A 12977-nucleotide genomic window follows, 5' to 3' on the forward strand; every position below is an offset into this window, starting at 1 on the left:
TTTTTCACATAATACTGGCAGAGTATGCACTGAGAGCACTAGGAACAGAAGAGGCGAGAGAATGCTGAGTACGTTTACCTCCTAGAGCTTCTCCACCGTCACCCATTTATTTTACAGCAGAAATCAAGGCTCTGAAGAGTGAAAAAACTTGCCAAAAGTTACACAGAGAATTAATGCAGGGGTGGGGGATGATCAGAGACCCATCTCTTCCAGTGAAATCCACTTAAAAATTCAGTATCATTTAACATTTATGGAAATGCTAGCGTGCAACCATGTCCTGAGCTAACACAATTTTGGTTAATAAGATTATGTGCCACAATCCCAGACTACAGGGCCTGGATATTACAGTAAATACTATCTATATAGCATTCAACAACACTTAAAAATATTAAGTACTGATACAAAGCATTCCTCTTGACTTTATCACCAACTTCTAACTAAGTGAAAATTTCAGAGGGCCAGGGCTCAGGCTGACTTCTTTCTGGGCAGTTACTCTCAGCTTAATAGACACTGCCTCCTCCCATCATCAGAAAATGCAAATTAATTCAGAATTACCCACAGAAAACACAGTTAGGATGGGGGAAAATACAATCAGGAATTTCAATGATAAAACACAACCCTCACTCCTATAAAACAGACATTCTAAGGAAAAACAGAAATGCCATTTTAGAATAATTCACTTAATTGTATTACTGTTTCATTAAGTCAAATGTGTTTTTTTTAGGTCTTCAAAGTATTTCTTGCCTAAATGATTAGGTAAGCATCTGCACAGACAAATGCCTGTCTGTAGTTGAGCTACTTCTGAAGCTGTGGTGGGAAGGTTGAGAGAGGGGAACAAAGGCTGCCCTTTCTCTTTCTTACGGAAACAGAGAACCACAGAGAGCCCTGTGTGTGTAATTTCATAAATAACAAGAATATGTAATATAAACACAACAAAAATGAGAAGCTGCTAAAGCTCTAGTGGAATCTGACCCATTCCTTACTCCAACCTCCACTGCAGCTATTTCAACAACTGTCCTCAAAATACAGCACAGCTGCCTTCCTCCCCACTCAAGAGCTCCTCCGTAAACTGTGAGGTCCACAACCACAGCTTGCCTCGCTGACCTTCTCCCGAAGGGCAGTGGAGAGCTGACATATAGCTACCGCACAGGTCCTCTTATTGCGCTAACAACCAACATCCTGTCAATGGAATATAAATTTTTTTTAAGATTTTATTTATTTTTTGACAGAGACACAGCGAGAGAGGGAACACAAGCAGGGGGAATGGGAGAGGGAGAAGCAGGCTTCCCGCTGAGCAGGGAGCACGATGCGGGGCTCAATCCCAGGACCCTGGGACCATGACCTGAGCTGAAGGCAGACGCTTAACGACTGAGCCACCCAGGCGCCCGTGGAATATAAATTTAAGAATTTTAGGTTCAGCCCCTAAAAAGAACTGGGAAAAGGCTGAAAATGGCTAATATGAGCTTTGCTGTCCTCTAGTGGACACTCAGACACACACAAGTAGTCAGGAAAAAGTCCTATCAGCAGATAGTACAGTACTGCCTTTTACTTATTTCCTATAAATTTTAAGATTTGAGCACTCAGTAGGGCATCTGGCCTCATTAAAAACAAAAACAAAAACAAAAAACAAAAAAAAAACAACAACCTGGGGCACCTGGGTGGCTCAGGAGGTTAAGCATTCAACTCTTGGTTTCAGCTCAGGTCATGATCTCAGGGTCATGAGATCAAGCCCAGGTCAGGCTCAGCGCAGAGTCTGCTTGAGATTCTCTCTCCCTCTGCCCCTCCCTCTACACTCACACTCTCTCTCAAATAAATAAATCTTTAAAAAAAAAACAACCCTGAAAGATCTTAGAAATAAGCTTAACCTCATTTTAATACAGATTGAGATATAATTTAAGTTCACGTGTAAAGAAAATAATGGTTTACATATATTTGCAGAGCTGTACAACTATCAACATAATCTTAATGAGAACATTTTCATCACCCCAAAAAGAAACCTTGTACCCCCAACTAGTAGTCACTCCCTATTCCCCACCCTAAACTACCACTTCCCCAGCCCTAGGCAACCACTAATCTACTTTTGGTCTAGAGATTTTCTTCTTCTGGACATTTCATATATAACGTGTGGCTTCTTGGAGCATAATTTTTCTAGGGCCATCCACATAGTAGCATGTAATAGTACTTTATTCCATTTTAATTGCTGAATATTCTTCCATTGTATGGATCAATTAATTACATTTTGTTTACCCATTCATCAGATGATGGAAAAAATGGTTGTTTCCATTTTTTGGCTATCATAAATAATACTGCTATGAACATTTGTATAACCTTCATTTATTATTTTTGCCCAAGGTCTCACAGCAATTTGGGACCAGGTCTCCTTCACATCTCCAGATCCCCAATACCGATGCTCTTGACATTAGAGATACCGGATAATCACTAGCATCCTGTTAAACCCACAAAGTTATCCACCTAGACCAGCCTAGAGTCCAACCAACCTCTAATTTTGAGGGCAAAACATTAGGCACTCAAGATTTGAAAGACCGGGGCGCCTGGGTGGCTCAGTCGTTAAGCGTCTGCCTTCGGCTCAGGTCATGATCCCGGGGTCCTGGGATCGAGCCCCGCATCGGGCTCCCTGCTCGGCGGGAAGCCTGCTTCTCCCTCTCCCACTCCCCCTGCTTGTGTTCTCTCTCTGTCAAATAAATAAATAAATAAATCTTAAAAAAAAAAAACCCAAAACCCTAGTTTAAAAAAAAAAAAAAAAAAAGATTTGAAAGACCATCCTGGTTTCCTACCACTGGAAAAAAAAATTCCGAACAGTCCAGCACATTAAAACAAAAACCCCACACAATATTCAAAGACACTGGATTTTTTTGTTTTTTAAAGACACAGTTTTTAGGAACAGATGAACAGTGGCAACTAAGTTTTGACATTCAACACTGGTGGTATCCGGTAAAATCCTATGTCTCACAATGCTTCTGGGAGGCTAAACACATTATTCTGATGAAAAATTCAAATTCTCAGGGCACCTGGGTGGCTCAGTCGGTTGGTTGGCTCCGGTCATGATCCCAGGGTCCTGGGATTGAGTCCCGCATCGGGCTTCCTGCTCTGCGGGGAGCCTGCTTCTCCCTCTCCCACTCCCCCTGCTTGTGTTCCCTCTCTCGCTGTGTCTCTCTCTGTCATATAAATAAATAAAATCTTTAAAAAAAAAAAAAAAGAAAAATTCAAATTCTCTAGCTTGTTTAAATAAAGGTGGTCCCTACGTAGAAGTGGATATAACAGAATCAAAGGGAAGCCAGCTTATATGCAAAGTCTATATTAATCCCTTTACTAACAGTAAAAAGACAACATCCTATCTTGCAAGGACAGGACAAGGCTTCCGACCATATTCTTCCACAAAAGAACATTTAAAGTGGAAAATCAGATAATCAGGTTGTCAGGACAAATGCATCCAAAGTAAACAAAGAGCCTAACAGAACCCAGGATTTTGCCAAATTACACAAGGTCTTTCCCACTTAAGACAAAAAAATGAGATACATTATTAAATATTTGAAGTCATCAGGACTATTACAAAAGGGGGTTCGAGAAATAATCTACTTTTATTTATTTATTTTTTCTTTTTTTTCAAGATTTTATTTATTTATTTGAGAGAGAGAATGAGATAGAGAGAGCATGAGAGGGGGGAGGGTCAGAGGGAGAAGCAGACTCCCTGCTGAGCAGGGAGCCCGATGCAGGACTCGATCCCGGGACTCCAGGATCATGACCTGAGCCGAAGGCAGTCACTTAACCAGCTGAGCCACCCAGGCGCCCAACAATCTACTTTTATTAAAGACTGATACTAACTAACTCACGCAACCACCTAGTGCCCGCCGAAAAACGCTGGCCTGGGCTAAGTGGAAACCTTCAAAGCAAAGGACAGTGGAAACCTTCAAAGCAAAGGACAGTGGAAAATTTCAGAGCTGTGGCAAAGCTGACCTTTGGTCAGAAACTGCAGGCAGGGCATAATGCCATTTTAATGAAGAACATTGTTGAACTACTTAGTAGGCAACCTAATTGATTTTCCAAGAAACTCTTCCATGCTTTCCATTTGTGTACTATGTGTCTGGGCCCCAAGGTTAAATCTGCAGTGCTCAAATTTTCCTCCCCAATCAAAACTAAGAATGAAGTCTCATATGATAAGCTAAAAAGAGGTTACTTTGCTATGGGGAGGAGTACTAAAAAAGAACTTAACGAGAGTTCTACGGCCACTACTTCCCAACGAGAAGAAAATGTTACTGGTAAGGAAATGTCAAGGAAAGCTCACGTCCAGAAAGAGACTCCTCTGGACAGAGTTAAAAACAAAACCCATGCAGTACTTGGCAAGGCTAAAACTGATGCCTAACGAGAAGAGACTTAGCAGAGGAGACTATAAACTAATGTCTTAGACTTTATCTGGAAGGTGACCTGCATACTAGGTGGCCATTAAAAGGGGCACACAGGAAGTGAGAACCCAATCCCAGAAAGATACTGACATGAACAGACCTTGATCTTACTGAATCTTCGTTCTCCGCTCCACTTACCCTCCCACCTAGAAGGACTCTCCTTTCATCATGCATCACCTTGGCCTTGGAAAGAAATGGGGGAACTTGACAACGGTATACAAATACCTGAGGTTAGAGGGAAAACTCATTCTGTGTAAACTCAGAGGGCAAAACAAGGAGCAACTGTCAAAGAGGAGAAAGCCAATTTCAGTTCAATCCAACCAGGCCTATGCCCCCTTCCATGACTGGATTAACTCCTATTTATTCTTCAAACCCCAGCTGACACATCTACTCCTTTGGGGAGTTTTCCCTACTTTGCCCTAGGTGTCCCTCACAGGTAGGCTGAGTCCTGCACTTTCTCGTCAGGACCTTTTCTCGTCACTCCACCACAACCATCCCTCCCACTCCAACAGGACTCCTGGAGGGCAAGGACTTCTGGCTTCTACTCATCACTACAACCTCCGGACCCACCACAGGACTGCCCAAGACAAGTCTTTACCAGCTGGTTTCGAAAAGAAGGAAGTACGGAAGGGGGAGAGAGAAATCAAACACAAAGGGAAGTATTCTATGGGATAATGCCTGGGATGTTTCCCTTAATGTAGTGGTTTCAAATTCTTTTCTTTGTAAGTAATCTTAAGTAGAAAGCTAATAGACAAAACAGAAAAAAATGGAGCTGCTAACTATTCTAATAAAGACAAACCAGAGACGACATAAAGTTCATCAGTAAGGAATTAATGCGCTGAGAAAACACGGTATCACGTAGATCTATAATGGACTGAAAGCAGGGAGACAGACAGAATATGTTGATGGATAAGAGACTGCAGAACATGACACAGATGATTCCATTCTGTAAAATTCCAATAAAACTATCTTCGTGTGCATACAAAAAACACACCAAATACTGAAGACTGATAATCCTGGGGAGCAAAACTAGGATGGGAGTTGTTTCATATTTCACTTACCTCTCACACTGGATTTACTTACAATGAGCATGTTACTTTTAAAACTTAAACCAGAAAACTGGATATCCACATGCAAAAAACTGAACTTACACCTTAAGTCTACAAATAATAATTCAAAATGGATCAAAGATTTATTTATTTATTTATTTTTATTTGAGAGAGAGAATGAGATAGAGAGAGAGAGCATGAGAGGGGGAGGGTCAGAGGGAGAAGGAGACTCCCTGCTGAGCAAGGAGCCCGATGCAGGACTCGATCACGGGTCTCCAGGATCATGACCTGAGCCGAAGGCAGTTGCTTAACCAACTGAGCCACCCAGGCGCCCCAAAATGGATCAAAGATTTAAATGTAAAAGCTTAAATTCTAAGACCTGTAGAAGAAAACAGAGGGGAAGGAAACTGGATTTGTGACGCTAAATTTGGCAATGATCTCCTGGATATGACACCGACAGCAGAAGCAACAGAAGAAAAAACAGGTAAGGCAAACTTCATCAAACCTGAAAACTTTTGTGCATCAAAGGATGGCATCAACAGAATGAAAAGGCAGCTCACAGGATGGAAGAATATATTTGGAAATCATACATCCGATAATGGATTAACACCCAGAACATATAAAGAACCTACAAAACTCAATGACAAAAAACACATAATCCAATTAAAAGACAGCTAAAGGACTCAAAGACACATTCCCCAAAGAACACAAATGGCCAACAAGTACATTGTTCACCACTAATTATTAGGGAAATGCAAATCAAAACCACGAGCTATCACTTCACACCCATCAGGATGACTGCAATCACAGAAACAGACCTATCAGGATGACTGCAATCACAGAAACAGACCATAACAGGCATTGGCAAGGATGTGGAGAAATGAGAACCCTGTGCACCACCGGTGGGCATGTAAAATGGTGCAAGGCTGTGGAAAACAAGGCATTTCTTGAAAAAGTTAAACAGAATTACTATATGATGCAGCTATTCAACTTCTAGGTATATAGCCAAAAGAACTGAAAGAACTGCAACAGACAGTTGTATGCCCGTGTTCCCAGCAGCATTACTGGACGTGAGGGCCATCTGGACCTAATATCTGTCATCCCACTGTTCTCCAGGATGACTCTGGCTGGTGTGGCTGGTTAGATGGCTGTCTCCTCCCTCCCTCACTGTGCGGCCCTGCTGAGGGTGTGCACCTGGCCATAGAGGACAACCTTCTCTGACAGATCAGGATCGTCCTTCGGTCAAGGGTATACAGCTGGACTCCCCGGTTAGACGCTCCAACAAACTCTTAAAAGTCCATAGCAGCATACCCACAATGCCAAAAGGTGGAAGTGAGTGCATCGCCAGATGAATACAGAATGTGGTATATACACAGAATGGCGTATTACTCAGTCTTAAAGGGAAATTCTGGCACATAACACAACATAGATGAGCTCTGAAAACATTATGCTATAATCCATTAAGAGACTCTTAATCTCAGGAAACAAACTGAGGGTTGCTGGGGCGCCTGGGTGGCTCAGTTGGTTAAGCGACTGCCTTCAGCTCAGGTCATGGTCCTGGAGTCCCGGGATCGAGTCCCACATCGGGCTCCCTGCTCGGCAGGGAGTCTGCTTCTCCCTCTGACCCTCCTCCCTCTCGTGCTCTCTCTCATTCTCTCTCTTGCAAAAAAAAAAAACAAAAAAACTGAGGGTTGCTGGAGTGGAAGGGGGTGGAGGGATGGGGTGGCTGGGTGATGGACACCAGGGAGGGTATGTACTATGGTGAGTGCTATGAATTGTGTAAGACTGATGAATCACAGACCTGTACCCCTGAAACAAATAATTCATTATATGTTAACAAAAAAATTTTTTTAACAAAGGAAAACATTATGCTAAGTTAAATAAACCAGTCACAAAAGGACAGATATTGTGGGCGCCTGGGTGGCTCAGTCGTTAAGCGTCTGCCTTCGGCTCAGGTCATGATCCCAGTGTCCTGGGATCGAGTCCCACATTGGGCTTCCTGCTTGGCAAGAAGCCTGCTTCTCCCTCTCCCATTCCCCCTGCTTGTGTTCCTGCTCTCGCTTAAAAAAAAAAAAAAGGACAGATATTGTGATTCCACTTCTATGTAATAATACTCAGAGCAGTTGAATCCATAGACACAGAAATAAAGTGCGGATTGCCAGGGGTTGAGGAGACAGTGAAATGGGTAGTCTTTAGTGGGCATAGTTACAGTTTGGGAAGATAAGAAGGCTCTGGAGATGGATGGTGGTGACAGGTGCACAACACTGTGAATGTACTTAACAACACAGAACATAAAAATGGTTAAGATGCTACATTGTTCCTTATGTGTATTTTACCACCATTTTTAACAATTTAAAAACCACTACCACCTTTTAAAAATCAATCACAGCCCTGGTAAAAGGGGATGGGAGCACTGTGAGACTTTATCCAACTGTGCTCCACAGACCAGTTTGAAAGCCACAACATTTAGCAGAAGTGAGAAAAATGGAACACTGGCTCAGGGAACAGTGCTTTACAGAAGGTAAAAGCACTAGGTTAGACTATTTTAAAATCAGATCCACTCTCCTACAGTTACGAAACCACATCTTCATGAACAAAATACCTTTGCTTCCTCTGCCAGTTTCTTCTCTTCATCCACCTCTTCCGTCTTTGCTGAATCTTCACTTTGGAGTTTTCTTCTCTTTTGCTTGGGAGCCATGAAGCCTTGGAGAAACTTCTTTATGACACTGGCTTGTAGGGCAATAACACACTCACCAAAATCCTTCAGTTTCTCTAATGAGATCACCTACAGGAAATGACGAAAACAAGAGAATGAATGAAAGGCCAAGATGACAGGAGACTATCCTCCCCTCCCCACACCCCGACTCTGGTCATCTCTGTGTAACTACTCTTACTTGATGTGGGTTGTAGGGGGAAGCTAATTTTAAGCATGTTCAGTGGCAGCTCCCCACCAGTTTCAGTGTCACTGGGAAAGTTTATCCAAAAGCAACTTCACTGGGGGTTTGCCTAGGAGGTAAAGGCCTTTTACTGAAGCTAACCCCTCCCCACATGTGGTAGTAAAATTCTGTATTTACTCAAAATAACGCATGTTGTCTGCTTAAAAAAAAAAAAGAGACTATCCTTGACTAAATTCAAATCAATCTGGGCCCCAAATGGGTCACACAACATGAATTTGCCTTGGTCCTCAGTTCAATGGGTGGTTTATACCTTTAAAAGCAGCTGACTACCTCCATTTACCCAGCAATGGGACCCATGGGATGCTGAAACTTGCTCTACTTAATTAAGGAAGTTAGGGAGCTCATTCATTCACTCAGCAACTGGGTGTTTACTATGTGCAAACTACAGTCTCAAGGCAAAGAAAAACTGAGAAGGAAAATAAACATTTACTGACCCACTGGCTTACAAACTATAAGCCAGGTAATACACTTTCCATACTTGATGTCATCTAAGCCTCACATTTATTTTATGGATAAGGACAGAAGCAAAATCACTTTGATCCAAGTCACACTCTTGAGTGAACGCTACCTTCTCAGTCATGCAAAACATGTCAATTTAAAAAATACCATTTTATAACTATAAAGAAAAACAAAGAATGATGATAATCCAATGTTAGCAAGGTGTGAGCCTGGGTTTGGCACAAAGTAGGCAATTGACTAATATTTGCAAAATAAACAAAAAAGTAAATATTGTATTTGAAACTGGCAAAATAATTAGTGTTGAATAATTATTTAAAAAATCACTAGAATAGGGGTACCTGGGTGGCTCAGTTGTTAAGCATCTGCCTTTGGCTCAGGTCATAATCCCAGGGTCCTGGGATCGAGGCCCGCATGGGGCTCCCTGCTCAGCGGGAAGCCTGCTTCTCCCTCTCCCACTCGCCCTGCTTGTGTTCCCTCTCTCGCTGTGTCTCTCTCTGTCAATTAAATAAATTAAAAAATCTTTTTTTTTTTTTAAAGATTTTTTATTTATTTATTTGACAGAGAGAGACACAGCGAGAGCAGGGACACAAGCAGAGGGAGTGGGAGAGGGAGAAGCAGGCTTCCCGCTGAGCAGGGAGCCCCATGCGGGACTCGATCCCAGGACCCTGGGATCATGACCTGAGCCGAAGGCAGATGCTCAACGACTGAGCCACCCAGGCGCCCCAATAAAAAAATCTTAAAAAAATCATTAGAACAATAAAGATATTTAAATCCTTTTTCCCACAAAATGTACCATGAATTCATAACCACTTTTTTTTTTTTTAGATTTTATTTGACAGAGAAAGACACAGCGATAGAGGGAACACAAGCAGGGCGAGTGGTAGAAAGAGAAGCAGGCCTCCCACAGAGCAGGGAGCCCGATGTGGGGCTCGATCCCAGGATCCTGAGATCATGACTCGAGCCGAAGGCAGACGCTTAACGACTGAGCCACCCAGGCGCTCCCCCTTTTTTTTTAGATTTTATTTATTTATTTATTTGACAGAGATAACCAGACTAATTTAAAAAAAGGCTGGGGTGCCTGGCTGGCTCAGTTGGTAGAGCACGTGACTCTGGATCTCAGGATTGTGAGTTTGAGCCCCACAGTGGGTACTGAGATTACTCAAAAAAAATAATAAAAATTAAAAAGGAGAAAGAGAAAGCTACATATATAAGATGCATATATAATATGCTAATTCTAATAGCAAAGAAATAGAAATACAAAAGTCTTACAGTAAAAGATTTATCCTATCAACTCTATGGGTTATTTTATGTATCCCAAAGCGATATAAAGACTTAAAGAAATGGAATGTATTTACAAATTGAGAAAAAAGATGCAACTGCTCAAAAAAACACATGACTAACACACATGCTGTAACACATATGAATAATTTGAAAAGACCCACAATTATTAGTATCTTTGGAGTTACATGGATTTTATTTAAAATCAGTAAAAAGCATTTTAGTATTTTCTTTTTTTTTTTTAAGTTTTTTTTTTTTTTTTTTTTAAGATTTTATTTATTTGAGAGAGAGAGTGAGAGACAGCACAAGAGGGAAGAGGGTCAGAGGGAGAAGCAGACACCCTGCCGAGCAGGGAGCCCGATGCGGGACTCGATCCCGGGACTCCAGGATCATGACCTGAGCCGAAGGCAGTCACTTAACCAACTGAGCCACCCAGGCGCCCATTTTAGTATTTTCTGATGGACAGTATTTTTCAATCTTCTCTCCAGCTGTGATATCTAAATCTAACTCATGTGGAACATGGGGTCTCCTGAATTCATGTGAGGGTCTTTCTGAGCACTGACAGGACTCTAAACAGGCCTTGAAATGTACCCACTTACCAGCATGAGTGCTACCCAACATTAAGCATAACCCTACTGAGCTGATCGGTATAAAGGACAGACAAAACAGGGATACACAAACAAGTTTCAGATCTTAAAGCACAGGCATCAATCACATGGGCGTATTATAGATATATTAAATAATGTTTCAGGACTGTGACTCCAGGACCAGTTTTCATTCAACTTAGTAGAAAATCACTTTTTGGGGTGCCTGGCTGGCTCAGTCAATGGAGCGTGCGACTCTTGTTCTCTGGGTTGGGGGTTCGAGCCCTACACTGGATGTAGAGAGTACTTAAAAATAAAATCTTAGGGGCATCTGGGTGGCTCAGTCCATTAAGTGTCTGACTTCGGCTCAGGTCATGATCTCAGGGTCCTGGATCAGCCCTGTGATGGGCTCCCTGATCAGTGGGGAGTCTGCTTCTCCCTTTCCCTTGCCCCTCCCCCTGGCTCATGCTCACTCTCTCTCTCTAAAATAAATAAATAAAATCTTTTAAAAAATAAATAAAATCTTAAAAAAACAAAACCAGAAAAGCTCTTTTGAACAAAGGATCTAAGCCAATGATTAGATTTTTCTGGATATCAAAGGAAAAATATCAAATGTACATGGAGAATTTTTGGTTCCACAGGTCTTTCAAATACAAACCCACACATGATTTCCAGGGTCATCTGGCGAAGTCAAGAACAGTATCAGGGAATAATTCCAAATTGAGTTTCCATGAATAACAGATCTCCTAAGGGTGTTTGCTTATATTCTTACCCGAGCTTCAAATTCCGATGTTTCTTCCACATAACCAAGTCCCCCCTTTTGTAACCTTGTTGCAACTTCAATGAGATCACTGCGAAGAAAGTTTAAAAGCTCCTGGTTGCCATCACAGGATTTTAGACCCAAATTAGGCTTCCGGGCCAGATGAATAGAATGAATGATGTCCTGGTACCTAGAAAAGTTGGGGAAAGGGAGGGAAAATAAACTCTGAATGACAAGTCTCACTTCTAGAAGACTTACTCAGATCTTCATCTCTCCTTGGTGATTTCTTCAGTTTCGTGTTTCTTGTACAAATTTTCAAATTTGTCTTATTCTTGATTCATTTGAAAAACACCCTTCTTTTTTTCAATTATTTGATAATCCTAGTACCTGAAGTGTCCTGCTTTACCTAGCTCTCATTCATGGTTCCTGGTCGGCATTTTTTTTTTTACCTTTTTACCATGAGTTTCTTGGGATTTTATCTGTGGAAATTCTTTGAGGCCTGGTTTCAAGTTGTGCTCCTCCAGAGAATGTGCACTTGCTCACGTCAGTTACCAGGAAATGCTACCAACCTGAGACAACTTTAAATCACCTGCCTGGAATGCCTCATAACATAGTAAAAACGTGAAACAGGGATGAAACTCTACACAAGGACCTTTGAGTTCACTCTCACGCTAAAGATTAACCCACTGAGGTCCCAGCAATAGACTGGCAAGTCCGTAAGCTTCACTGTTGGCTGCTGCTGCTTGCTTTTTTTTTTTTAATTTTATTTATTTATTTGAGAGAGAGAGGAGACAGCATGAGATGCGGGAGGGTCAGAGGGAGAGCAGACTCCCTGCAGAGCAGGGAGCCTGATGCGGGACTTGATCCTGGGACTCCAGGATCATGACCTGAGCCGAAGGCAGTCGCTTAACCAACTGAGCCACCCTGGCGCCCTCACTGTTGGCTTCTTTCAACAAAATGAAAACTAGAGCTCAAGGTCATCTCAGTTGAAGTATACTAAGTTCCCATTTCATTCTTAATAAGCATTTTATTTATTTTTTTTTTAAAGATTTTATTTATTTATTTGAGAGAGAGAGAATGAGAGAGAGCACATGAAAGGGGGGAAGGTCAGAGGGAGAAGCAGACTCCCTGCTGAGCAGGGAGCCCGATGCGGGAACTCGATCCAGGGACTCCAGGATCATGACCTGAGCCGAAGGCAGTCGCTCAACCAACTGAGCCACCCAGGCACCCAATAAGCATTTTATTTATTATATATTATTTTCCTCTGAATACAACTTCATTGTGTCTCACTGGTTTTCTTGCAAAGATTTCCCTTTCCTTGCTTTCTAGAATTCCCTTTATTTTCTTCTTTGATGTTATCTAGGAATATATTTAATTGTCAGTTAAGATCTTTTTGGACATCTTTAAGGAATTTGTTTCTAATTTTATCACAATCTGATCAGAGAAGGTATCCTGAAACTCTATTTTTA

At 41.8% G+C, this 12977-nt stretch overlaps 1 protein-coding gene across 2 annotated transcripts in view; it reads right to left on the minus strand.

The window, feature by feature from the left end:
• The window catches only part of BAZ1B (bromodomain adjacent to zinc finger domain 1B), a 71426-nt gene that overhangs the window by 9245 nt on the left and 49204 nt on the right, over positions 1-12977 (minus strand). For both annotated transcript variants that reach the window (XM_081819486.1, XM_081819485.1), the window contains 2 exons: positions 11521-11698; positions 8073-8255 (listed from right to left, as the gene is read on the minus strand). In XM_081819486.1, coding sequence (XP_081675612.1) covers positions 8073-8255; positions 11521-11698 — 361 coding nt within the window. The remainder of the gene's footprint in view (positions 1-8072; positions 8256-11520; positions 11699-12977) is intronic.

This window comes from Leptonychotes weddellii, chromosome 5 (genome assembly GCF_054177405.1).
Source record: "Leptonychotes weddellii isolate Sample4059 chromosome 5, ASM5417740v2, whole genome shotgun sequence".
In the NCBI taxonomy this organism is placed as follows: Eukaryota; Metazoa; Chordata; class Mammalia; order Carnivora; family Phocidae; genus Leptonychotes; species Leptonychotes weddellii.